This window comes from Rhamphochromis longiceps, linkage group LG17 (genome assembly GCF_057381845.1).
Source record: "Rhamphochromis longiceps isolate RC_006_pf linkage group LG17, R_longiceps_female_GT1.1, whole genome shotgun sequence".
NCBI lineage: Eukaryota > Metazoa > Chordata > Actinopteri > Cichliformes > Cichlidae > Rhamphochromis > Rhamphochromis longiceps.
The window spans coordinates 3,983,488-3,995,557 of NC_140573.1; the positions used below are offsets into that span (position 1 = coordinate 3,983,488).

Below are 12,070 nucleotides of genomic sequence, written 5' to 3' on the forward strand. Positions count from 1 at the left end.
CCAGTAACTAAATTGTTTGTGGGGTTTTTTAATATTTGTTTTCATTTTAAGGCCAGCGATCCAGGGCAGCACGGTGGCACGGTGGTTAGCACTGTTGCCGCACAGCAAGAAGGTCCTGAGTTCAATTCCACCATCAGGCCGGGGTCTTTCTGTGTGGAGTTTGCATGTTCTCCCCGTGTCTGCGTGGGTTCCCTCCGGGTACTCCGGCTTCCTCCCACTGTCCAAAGACATGCAGCTTGTGGGGATAGGTTAATTGGATAATCCAAATTGCCACTAGGTGTGAATGTGAGTATGAATGGTTGTCTGTCCTTGTGTGTTAGCCCTGCGACAGACTGGCGACCTGTCCAGGGTGTACCCCGCCTCTCGCCCTATGACAGCTGGGATTGGCTCCAGCACCACCACCCTCAACTCCTTCACCTGTGGTTTCACAACCAGTTCCAAGACAACTTGTACAAGCCACCAATACCAGCATGTTTGTACGTGTTCTAACCCTCCTGGAAGACATTAAGGAGACTCAGAGGATCCACAGTCGAATGCTACAGTCTCTCCTCAGTGCAATGAAGTAGTGGAAGGTGAGCTCCACAAAAGTTGCTGTTTTTGAAAATAAAATAGATAAAATAAAAGAAGTGATGTCATTTTCGCGGAAATGTAGTTTTTTTTTTTTTTTTTTTTTTTACCATCAGGGCCTCATGAGCTTATACTGGTGTTTTTAAAAGTTATCTTTGACTTTATGACTTTCGGTGTCGTTTCTGGGATGCTTAGGACTCATACTGCACTGCTGGAAATAGTTTATTTTGATGCATATGCTGCTTTTTTGCAAACTTTCAGTATAGTATTTATTTTCGTTTTTCCTGCAGTATATAAAAATTGGTGTATTTCAAAAATAAAACTATGAAGACACTCAAAATAAATTTCCTGTGGTGGGAAACTATTTTGTGCAACTTTTTTGTATTTACAGTTTTGAGGGATAAGCCTCTTAAATTTCTCTAACTAGAAATATATGTTAAAAAAGCAAAAACGATTTTCAAATTTTTGGGAGTTTATTGCACTTTTTTGCAATTTATGTAATTATTATTCACTTAATGCAGACATATTATTAAAATCTGGGCTATAATGGTTGTTTTGATGTATAGCAACTTGAAATGCTCCCAAAAATGGCTCCACAGCATGTAAAAATAGAATATAAGCTCTGGCAGACTTGGTTCTATGGTAAGTCTTAAAGGGTTAATGTTTCCATTAGCACTGAGAACTGTGTTGGTTGTCATGGTTTCTGTCAGTTAGGAGCAATGGTTGATATTTAAAATAACATGGATACCAATGTTTTATCTTTTTACTGTCATTCTCTCTCTGTGCAGTAGAATCATAAATCTTTATCATAGTAAGTTACTGTTTTAGTCTTTCAGCCCTTCACCAAACTGTCTTCACATGATAAGAGCCTCTGTCCTGTAGACGACTGAAGGTAAGGAGCTCAAGACTGATGGGACAAGATGAAAAAATCAACCTGTTTCCTGCCTCTGGCCCTTATCCTGATGAATTTGGTAAAAAGAAACAATGCCTCAGAGTATCCATCAGTTATTCAGCTAATGTATGTGCAGAACAGTGTAATTAATGAGCCCTGCTGCACAGATCGTGTCTCTCTTGGACATATTTTCTACTATTCAGTTAACTTTGGATTTAAAAGTAAAATCAGAAATCTGAACTAAATGTAGAAGAATGTAACAAATGGTTTGTCAGTGTGAGGCAGAGTGATGAGGGAGCCCCATGCCAGAAAAAGCCAAACAGGGGGAAGGTGTATCTGTTCCGTCTTTTTACGTGCTTATAACTCTTGATTTTCTGCCACCTTTTTTCTCTCTGGTGTGGATTACTTGAAGCCAACTCGTGAGGATTAAAAGGATACTGTGTTTCTACTGAAAGATATGGTGGCTTACGATGAAGTGGGTAGCTTGGTGCCTATCAAACGGACTCTGCAAGTGACAGACTGCCAGAACCAGGCCAACAAGGAGTTAGAGGTGAGATGGCTGAAACTTTACTCTGTAAATGTTTGACCAGAGCTGCTGGAAATGAAGTCATAGTGTTATGATAGAATAACTGCACGACTAACCTCCCCTTCTGTTTTTGCCTCCTTCTGCAGGAACCCAGCAACAAGCACGTCCGTTCTCTCGGCAGGGTGACGTCGCTAGCCAACCTCATTTCTCCGGTAAAGAATGGGGTCTTCCGGCGCTTCGCCCAAACCATCAAGGTAAGCGCTCACGGCATCCAATGGAAACACAGCGCATTGGGGGGACAGGGACATCCCTTTCAACATGTCTGACATGTGGTGTTCTTTCTTTCTGAAGGCCTCTTTCTGGGGCGATGGCAAGTTGCCAGGCATGCCCCAGAAGCCTTGCAGCAAGGCAGCGGCCCCCACACCACCTAAAAGGAGGAACAGCACCTTATGGTCCGAGACATTAGACATCCACCAGAAAGGAACTTTCTCCACCAAAGAGATCAAGCGGCAAGAGGTGAGTCCAGGAGTCCAGGCAGGGATGAATTCTACATGCTTGCTAGACTAGTTCACATGTCTTTGTGTCAAATGGTTTAAATTGGACTAGAAGCCATTCAGCCATCTTGGCTAAGCTCACTATGGTTTAGGCTACGATGTAATGACAACCTGATTTACATGTTTACTAAAAAAACATCTGTCTGTGCCTTCTCCCATTCCTCAGGCCATATTTGAGCTGTTTCGTGGAGAACAGCATCTGATTGAGGACCTGCAGCTTGCATGCAAGGTTTGTCATTTTAAAAGCTCTGAGGCAGCGGGAGTACATATAAAGCAAACAGATTAAATCAGTCTGGCAGGCTTTGAATGCAGCGCAGCCAGGAGCTATAAAAAGACAGGGATTGTTCCTCTGTCTTTTTTTTTTTTGTACCCCTAAAACTGTTGACCAAGATATTTTTAGTAGCCGCTCCCAAAGCTCTGCCCAGATATTACTGATCACTTTGCTCCATCCACAGGCGTACCACGACCCGATGCTGAAGCTGTCCATCATGTCAGAGGAGGAGCTTACTCACATTTTCGGCAACTTGGATGCCTACATCCCACTGCACGAGGACCTTCTGGCGCAGCTCTCCAAAGCCACGGGGCCAGACAGGACCGTGGGCCAGATTGGGCAAATTGTTATTAGCTGGGTAAGTGTCTTTGACTTTTTGAGCCATCAAAAGCTTTTACGCTAGTAAAACCGTATTTTGAATTAGCAGTTAGATAAAGAGTCCCTCCTTCCTTTGCAGCTGCCCAGGCTCAATGCCTACAAAGACTACTGCAGTAACCAGCTGGCAGCCAAGGCGCTGCTGGACCAGAAGAAGCAAGACCCACGTGTGCAGGACTTCCTGCAGCGGTGCCTCGAGTCACCTTTTAGTCGGAAACTGGACCTGTGGAGCTTCCTGGACATTCCCAGATCCCGCCTGGTCAAGTACCCCCTACTGCTCAAGGAAATCCTGAGACACACTCCAGCAGAACACCCCGATGCTGCCAGCCTGCAGGAAGCTGTAAGTCCAGGAGACAAACTGGTTCAACACACTGATCCATCATAGTGCCTCTCCCATGTAATAATTAGGCTGCTTGTGTGTTCAGATCACTGTCATCCAGGGAGTTTTGTCTGACATCAACAAGAAGAAAGGGGAGTCCGAGTGCCAGTACTACATCGACAAGCTGGAGTATCTGGACGACAGGCAGAGGGACGCTCGCATCGAACGGTGCAAGAGTCTTCTGTGTCACGGGGAGCTGCGCAACAAGAGCGGCACGGTGAGCACAGCGCACACTTCCAAGTCGTCCTTCGGTGCTTCTCTTTGCATGTTAACACGAGGCTGCCGTCCCACATGAGGCGGGCTATGTGCTCAGATGATGCTCTGGTTTGAAAGTTTCTGTTTTTCCTGGAAATTCTTTCAGAAGCTGCACGTGTTCCTGTTCACCGACCTGCTGATCCTGACCCGCCCCGTCACCAGGAACGAGCGCCAGTGCTTCCAGGTGTACCGGCAGCCAATCGCAGTGCAGGATCTGGTGCTGGAGGACCTGCAAGATGGCGATGTCAGAATGGGCGGCTTTTTCAGAGGAGCCTTCAGCAATGCAGACAAAGGTAAGGCTCGTCCCAGAAAGTGTCCGCTAGTAGCCTGAGCAGCACTTTGCCCCCGTTCCTAATGACGCTCTCTGCTTTCTCTGCAGCCAAGAACATTTTCCGGGTACGTTCCCAAGACCCGAGCCAGGCACAGTCACACACTCTGCAGGTCAACGACGTCTTCCACAAGCAGCAGTGGCTCAACTGCCTCCGTAGTGCCATTGCCGTCCACCAGCCTCTGAGCGAGCCCTCCAGCCCCAGCCCGCCTACAGGCAGCGTCCGTTCCAAGCGCCGCCCTTCCTCCGTTTCTGCCATCATCCACATGGAGGAAGCAGACGAGAACTACCCGCAGCCAGGCTCTCAGTCGGCCCCCGCCTCACTGTGCAACAGCCCCACCACTGCGTCCCCTTCGCCTCGCTCCCCGCCATCGTCCACGACGTCCGTGTCATCGACGTCATCCTCACCCACGACACATAAAACCAAAAAGGACAAGAAGGCTCTGTGTTCTTTAGGGAAGAGAAAAGAGACGATGGTGTGAGGTGGAGCGTTGGTAGAGAACGTGGATGGACCTCTTTGTTTTTCCTGTACATAAAACAGCACAGCACATTTATGAGTGTCTGCGTGTTATTACAGCAGTGTTCTGTTACTGTCCTCCTTGGCAGCTATTTACCTTACTCCTCCATCCAAGTGCATCCCATAGAGACACAGTATTCTGGAGGGGGGTGCACGTGGTTCAGCTCTAAAAGGGAAGCATGACAAGAAGTAAACCCACGGTTCACACTCGGTGTGGCCAGTTTGCTGAGTTCTTGAAGAAAGAGTTGGTGCATCAGATCCTGTTTACTATAAAGTTCATATTTAAACATTCTTTTAGACCTTTCTTTGGGGGATAATACACTTTATATTTTCAGATCTATCCTAGTATTGTTTTAGGTATTGTAAAGCAGCAGAGTTTTAGCTGTTAGGGCAGGTTTTTGAACATTTGCCGATGTCAAGGTGAAAGACAAAAAGCCGACCCCTAAAAAGGTGAGGTGTACCACACAAACAGATTTCTGTCATAGTTGGGTTTTTAGACTGAGCAGAAGATGTCTTATTTTTATACATTCCTTAAATAACAGATGCTAGAAGCCAGATATTATTTTATTTTATTTACTACAGAGGCATTAATTTCATTCCAGAACAGATGATATGTCAGCAAAAAACCGTGATGAACTCATATCGCAGACGAGATGATGAGTTTTGTTTAAGACAAAATTTTGAACTGAGCCACGTTGGTTTCTTAAAAAGCTGATTCCTGAGAATGAGGCGGATCACTTTTCAGTGTAGGATCTTGCATGGAGCTTTAGTTGTGGACGCCGCTTGCACCTGAAGAGGCGGCATGATGTATGCAACTGTCCCGAGGGACGGGACTGAGCGACGATGAAAGTTGTTGAAGGCAGAAGAGAACGAAGACGAGAACGATTAGGAAGTGAAACGCTCAGTGTGACATGTGTAACTCCCATCAACAGTATTTCCTGCTTCCCATTTGAAACCTTCCTGGGTAAACTGAAAAAGATTGTGCAGAGGCCTCATAAACCTGTGGAACAAATTGTCAAGCGCGTCTATGAGACGCAAAGTATTCAGAAGAAAAGAGAGGATGTCTGTTCCCGCTCCTCTTAAACGGCTTCATAAGTCTGGACCAATAACAAGTGATCTTGGAACTTTTAAGCAGTACAGAAAATACACTGATGGACAGACATGTGTTTCTTGCTCCATGGGAGATAACTGTTTCAATGTAGGGGGAACAATTCTTATTGTGGCAAACATTTTACAGGATTGCCAAGTTGTCAAAGCACTGTGTCAGGTCTTTGAAAACTGTAATGCCTTTTTCAGCTATCCATTGGACTCAACATGCCTTGGAATTTACTTTGTTTCAAATCTGTCTAAACAAATGAATCTTGTATTACTTGATGAATTAAAACAGAAAATGGTGCTTTTGCCACTGAAGTCTGGATATGTGGCATTGCCACTGCTGTACTAGTTGGCTTCTTTTTGCTTTCTCACCAGCATGCTACCATTTGCAGTTGTTGATTTTCTGGATGGTGGAGGTGCATCCATAATTCCTTGCAAGTGGTTTACAGGACCAGCGGAAGATTCTTGTTTCTGGCCACCAGGGAGAGTCAATATCAATAAGGATGGAGTTACTCCAGATGCAAACTGGTCACAGTACAGAGTTCGCATCTTGGGGAAAGCTGGTAAGAAGCATTTTTGTTTATTGCTACCAAATATTCTGTCATTAAAGACAGAACAAAAAATTTCCCTGTAATTTCACTAACAACATTTTGTTGATGTATGTCAAAAATTTACAGAAAACTATGAAAATCCCAGGGTGAAACTGCGGAGGTCTGAAGCAACCTCTGATCTGCAGACTGAGTCAGATTCTGGAAGCAGATTGGGAAAAGGGAAGCGGAAAAGGAGGTAATTATGTGTCTTAAAAACGCCTTAAAAGCAACAATTTATTGTGGTGATTATAAGAAAAACAAAAACAAGCTGACAGTATCTTTAGCAGACCATTGCTGCTCACCAGATTTAGATATGATCTTAAAATAGCACTTTGTAACTTTTTGACTTTTAAAAATCAGTTTTAGACTCCTTTTGATGCCGGACTGTACATTAATGTTTTTAGTTTGTAGGACTAACCAGTAACTAAATTGTTTGTGGGGTTTTTTAATATTTGTTTTCATTTTAAGGCCAGCGACCCAGGGCAGCACGGTGGCACGGTGGTTAGCACTGTTGCCGCACAGCAAGAAGGTCCTGAGTTCAATTCCACCATCAGGCCGGGGTCTTTCTGTGTGGAGTTTGCATGTTCTCCCCGTGTCTGCGTGGGTTCCCTCCGGGTACTCCGGCTTCCTCCCACTGTCCAAAGACATGCAGCTTGTGGGGATAGGTTAATTGGATAATCCAAATTGCCACTAGGTGTGAATGTGAGTATGAATGGTTGTCTGTCCTTGTGTGTTAGCCCTGCGACAGACTGGCGACCTGTCCAGGGTGTACCCCGCCTCTCGCCCTATGACAGCTGGGATTGGCTCCAGCACCACCACCCTCAACTCCTTCACCTGTGGTTTCACAACCAGTTCCAAGACAACTTGTACAAGCCACCAATACCAGCATGTTTGTACGTGTTCTAACCCTCCTGGAAGACATTAAGGAGACTCAGAGGATCCACAGTCGAATGCTACAGTCTCTCCTCAGTGCAATGAAGTAGTGGAAGGTGAGCTCCACAAAAGTTGCTGTTTTTGAAAATAAAATAGATAAAATAAAAGAAGTGATGTCATTTTCGCGGAAATGTAGTTTTTTTTTTTTTTTTTTTTTTTTTTACCATCAGGGCCTCATGAGCTTATACTGGTGTTTTTAAAAGTTATCTTTGACTTTATGACTTTCGGTGTCGTTTCTGGGATGCTTAGGACTCATACTGCACTGCTGGAAATAGTTTATTTTGATGCATATGCTGCTTTTTTGCAAACTTTCAGTATAGTATTTATTTTCGTTTTTCCTGCAGTATATAAAAATTGGTGTATTTCAAAAATAAAACTATGAAGACACTCAAAATAAATTTCCTGTGGTGGGAAACTATTTTGTGCAACTTTTTTGTATTTACAGTTTTGAGGGATAAGCCTCTTAAATTTCTCTAACTAGAAATATATGTTAAAAAAGCAAAAACGATTTTCAAATTTTTGGGAGTTTATTGCACTTTTTTGCAATTTATGTAATTATTATTCACTTAATGCAGACATATTATTAAAATCTGGGCTATAATGGTTGTTTTGATGTATAGCAACTTGAAATGCTCCCAAAAATGGCTCCACAGCATGTAAAAATAGAATATAAGCTCTGGCAGACTTGGTTCTATGGTAAGTCTTAAAGGGTTAATGTTTCCATTAGCACTGAGAACTGTGTTGGTTGTCATGGTTTCTGTCAGTTAGGAGCAATGGTTGATATTTAAAATAACATGGATACCAATGTTTTATCTTTTTACTGTCATTCTCTCTCTGTGCAGTAGAATCATAAATCTTTATCATAGTAAGTTACTGTTTTAGTCTTTCAGCCCTTCACCAAACTGTCTTCACATGATAAGAGCCTCTGTCCTGTAGACGACTGAAGGTAAGGAGCTCAAGACTGATGGGACAAGATGAAAAAATCAACCTGTTTCCTGCCTCTGGCCCTTATCCTGATGAATTTGGTAAAAAGAAACAATGCCTCAGAGTATCCATCAGTTATTCAGCTAATGTATGTGCAGAACAGTGTAATTAATGAGCCCTGCTGCACAGATCGTGTCTCTCTTGGACATATTTTCTACTATTCAGTTAACTTTGGATTTAAAAGTAAAATCAGAAATCTGAACTAAATGTAGAAGAATGTAACAAATGGTTTGTCAGTGTGAGGCAGAGTGATGAGGGAGCCCCATGCCAGAAAAAGCCAAACAGGGGGAAGGTGTATCTGTTCCGTCTTTTTACGTGCTTATAACTCTTGATTTTCTGCCACCTTTTTTCTCTCTGGTGTGGATTACTTGAAGCCAACTCGTGAGGATTAAAAGGATACTGTGTTTCTACTGAAAGATATGGTGGCTTACGATGAAGTGGGTAGCTTGGTGCCTATCAAACGGACTCTGCAAGTGACAGACTGCCAGAACCAGGCCAACAAGGAGTTAGAGGTGAGATGGCTGAAACTTTACTCTGTAAATGTTTGACCAGAGCTGCTGGAAATGAAGTCATAGTGTTATGATAGAATAACTGCACGACTAACCTCCCCTTCTGTTTTTGCCTCCTTCTGCAGGAACCCAGCAACAAGCACGTCCGTTCTCTCGGCAGGGTGACGTCGCTAGCCAACCTCATTTCTCCGGTAAAGAATGGGGTCTTCCGGCGCTTCGCCCAAACCATCAAGGTAAGCGCTCACGGCATCCAATGGAAACACAGCGCATTGGGGGGACAGGGACATCCCTTTCAACATGTCTGACATGTGGTGTTCTTTCTTTCTGAAGGCCTCTTTCTGGGGCGATGGCAAGTTGCCAGGCATGCCCCAGAAGCCTTGCAGCAAGGCAGCGGCCCCCACACCACCTAAAAGGAGGAACAGCACCTTATGGTCCGAGACATTAGACATCCACCAGAAAGGAACTTTCTCCACCAAAGAGATCAAGCGGCAAGAGGTGAGTCCAGGAGTCCAGGCAGGGATGAATTCTACATGCTTGCTAGACTAGTTCACATGTCTTTGTGTCAAATGGTTTAAATTGGACTAGAAGCCATTCAGCCATCTTGGCTAAGCTCACTATGGTTTAGGCTACGATGTAATGACAACCTGATTTACATGTTTACTAAAAAAACATCTGTCTGTGCCTTCTCCCATTCCTCAGGCCATATTTGAGCTGTTTCGTGGAGAACAGCATCTGATTGAGGACCTGCAGCTTGCATGCAAGGTTTGTCATTTTAAAAGCTCTGAGGCAGCGGGAGTACATATAAAGCAAACAGATTAAATCAGTCTGGCAGGCTTTGAATGCAGCGCAGCCAGGAGCTATAAAAAGACAGGGATTGTTCCTCTGTCTTTTTTTTTTTTGTACCCCTAAAACTGTTGACCAAGATATTTTTAGTAGCCGCTCCCAAAGCTCTGCCCAGATATTACTGATCACTTTGCTCCATCCACAGGCGTACCACGACCCGATGCTGAAGCTGTCCATCATGTCAGAGGAGGAGCTTACTCACATTTTCGGCAACTTGGATGCCTACATCCCACTGCACGAGGACCTTCTGGCGCAGCTCTCCAAAGCCACGGGGCCAGACAGGACCGTGGGCCAGATTGGGCAAATTGTTATTAGCTGGGTAAGTGTCTTTGACTTTTTGAGCCATCAAAAGCTTTTACGCTAGTAAAACCGTATTTTGAATTAGCAGTTAGATAAAGAGTCCCTCCTTCCTTTGCAGCTGCCCAGGCTCAATGCCTACAAAGACTACTGCAGTAACCAGCTGGCAGCCAAGGCGCTGCTGGACCAGAAGAAGCAAGACCCACGTGTGCAGGACTTCCTGCAGCGGTGCCTCGAGTCACCTTTTAGTCGGAAACTGGACCTGTGGAGCTTCCTGGACATTCCCAGATCCCGCCTGGTCAAGTACCCCCTACTGCTCAAGGAAATCCTGAGACACACTCCAGCAGAACACCCCGATGCTGCCAGCCTGCAGGAAGCTGTAAGTCCAGGAGACAAACTGGTTCAACACACTGATCCATCATAGTGCCTCTCCCATGTAATAATTAGGCTGCTTGTGTGTTCAGATCACTGTCATCCAGGGAGTTTTGTCTGACATCAACAAGAAGAAAGGGGAGTCCGAGTGCCAGTACTACATCGACAAGCTGGAGTATCTGGACGACAGGCAGAGGGACGCTCGCATCGAACGGTGCAAGAGTCTTCTGTGTCACGGGGAGCTGCGCAACAAGAGCGGCACGGTGAGCACAGCGCACACTTCCAAGTCGTCCTTCGGTGCTTCTCTTTGCATGTTAACACGAGGCTGCCGTCCCACATGAGGCGGGCTATGTGCTCAGATGATGCTCTGGTTTGAAAGTTTCTGTTTTTCCTGGAAATTCTTTCAGAAGCTGCACGTGTTCCTGTTCACCGACCTGCTGATCCTGACCCGCCCCGTCACCAGGAACGAGCGCCAGTGCTTCCAGGTGTACCGGCAGCCAATCGCAGTGCAGGATCTGGTGCTGGAGGACCTGCAAGATGGCGATGTCAGAATGGGCGGCTTTTTCAGAGGAGCCTTCAGCAATGCAGACAAAGGTAAGGCTCGTCCCAGAAAGTGTCCGCTAGTAGCCTGAGCAGCACTTTGCCCCCGTTCCTAATGACGCTCTCTGCTTTCTCTGCAGCCAAGAACATTTTCCGGGTACGTTCCCAAGACCCGAGCCAGGCACAGTCACACACTCTGCAGGTCAACGACGTCTTCCACAAGCAGCAGTGGCTCAACTGCCTCCGTAGTGCCATTGCCGTCCACCAGCCTCTGAGCGAGCCCTCCAGCCCCAGCCCGCCTACAGGCAGCGTCCGTTCCAAGCGCCGCCCTTCCTCCGTTTCTGCCATCATCCACATGGAGGAAGCAGACGAGAACTACCCGCAGCCAGGCTCTCAGTCGGCCCCCGCCTCACTGTGCAACAGCCCCACCACTGCGTCCCCTTCGCCTCGCTCCCCGCCATCGTCCACGACGTCCGTGTCATCGACGTCATCCTCACCCACGACACATAAAACCAAAAAGGACAAGAAGGCTCTGTGTTCTTTAGGGAAGAGAAAAGAGACGATGGTGTGAGGTGGAGCGTTGGTAGAGAACGTGGATGGACCTCTTTGTTTTTCCTGTACATAAAACAGCACAGCACATTTATGAGTGTCTGCGTGTTATTACAGCAGTGTTCTGTTACTGTCCTCCTTGGCAGCTATTTACCTTACTCCTCCATCCAAGTGCATCCCATAGAGACACAGTATTCTGGAGGGGGGTGCACGTGGTTCAGCTCTAAAAGGGAAGCATGACAAGAAGTAAACCCACGGTTCACACTCGGTGTGGCCAGTTTGCTGAGTTCTTGAAGAAAGAGTTGGTGCATCAGATCCTGTTTACTATAAAGTTCATATTTAAACATTCTTTTAGACCTTTCTTTGGGGGATAATACACTTTATATTTTCAGATCTATCCTAGTATTGTTTTAGGTATTGTAAAGCAGCAGAGTTTTAGCTGTTAGGGCAGGTTTTTGAACATTTGCCGATGTCAAGGTGAAAGACAAAAAGCCGACCCCTAAAAAGGTGAGGTGTACCACACAAACAGATTTCTGTCATAGTTGGGTTTTTAGACTGAGCAGAAGATGTCTTATTTTTATACATTCCTTAAATAACAGATGCTAGAAGCCAGATATTATTTTATTTTATTTACTACAGAGGCATTAATTTCATTCCAGAACAGATGATATGTCAGCAAAAAACCGTGATGAAC

The 12,070-nt window shown here is 45.4% G+C and overlaps 2 protein-coding genes across 2 annotated transcripts; both read left to right on the forward strand.

The window, feature by feature from the left end:
* The first annotated feature begins 1,727 nt into the window (after positions 1–1,727).
* On the forward strand, positions 1,728–5,558 carry LOC146649119 (neuroepithelial cell-transforming gene 1 protein-like). The gene is made up of 9 exons (XM_085387237.1): positions 1,728–2,009; positions 2,132–2,239; positions 2,337–2,501; positions 2,706–2,768; positions 2,995–3,168; positions 3,268–3,525; positions 3,611–3,781; positions 3,926–4,112; positions 4,199–5,558. The coding sequence occupies exons 1-9, from the start codon at positions 1,917–1,919 to the stop codon at positions 4,627–4,629; spliced, it is 1,650 nt and encodes a 549-aa protein (XP_085243363.1). The 5' UTR covers positions 1,728–1,916; the 3' UTR covers positions 4,630–5,558.
* A 2,938-nt stretch (positions 5,559–8,496) lies between these two features.
* On the forward strand, positions 8,497–12,070 carry LOC146649120 (neuroepithelial cell-transforming gene 1 protein-like). The gene is made up of 9 exons (XM_085387271.1): positions 8,497–8,778; positions 8,901–9,008; positions 9,106–9,270; positions 9,475–9,537; positions 9,764–9,937; positions 10,037–10,294; positions 10,380–10,550; positions 10,695–10,881; positions 10,968–12,070. Exons 1-9 carry the CDS (start codon positions 8,686–8,688, stop codon positions 11,396–11,398), a joined length of 1,650 nt encoding a protein of 549 aa, XP_085243397.1. The 5' UTR covers positions 8,497–8,685; the 3' UTR covers positions 11,399–12,070.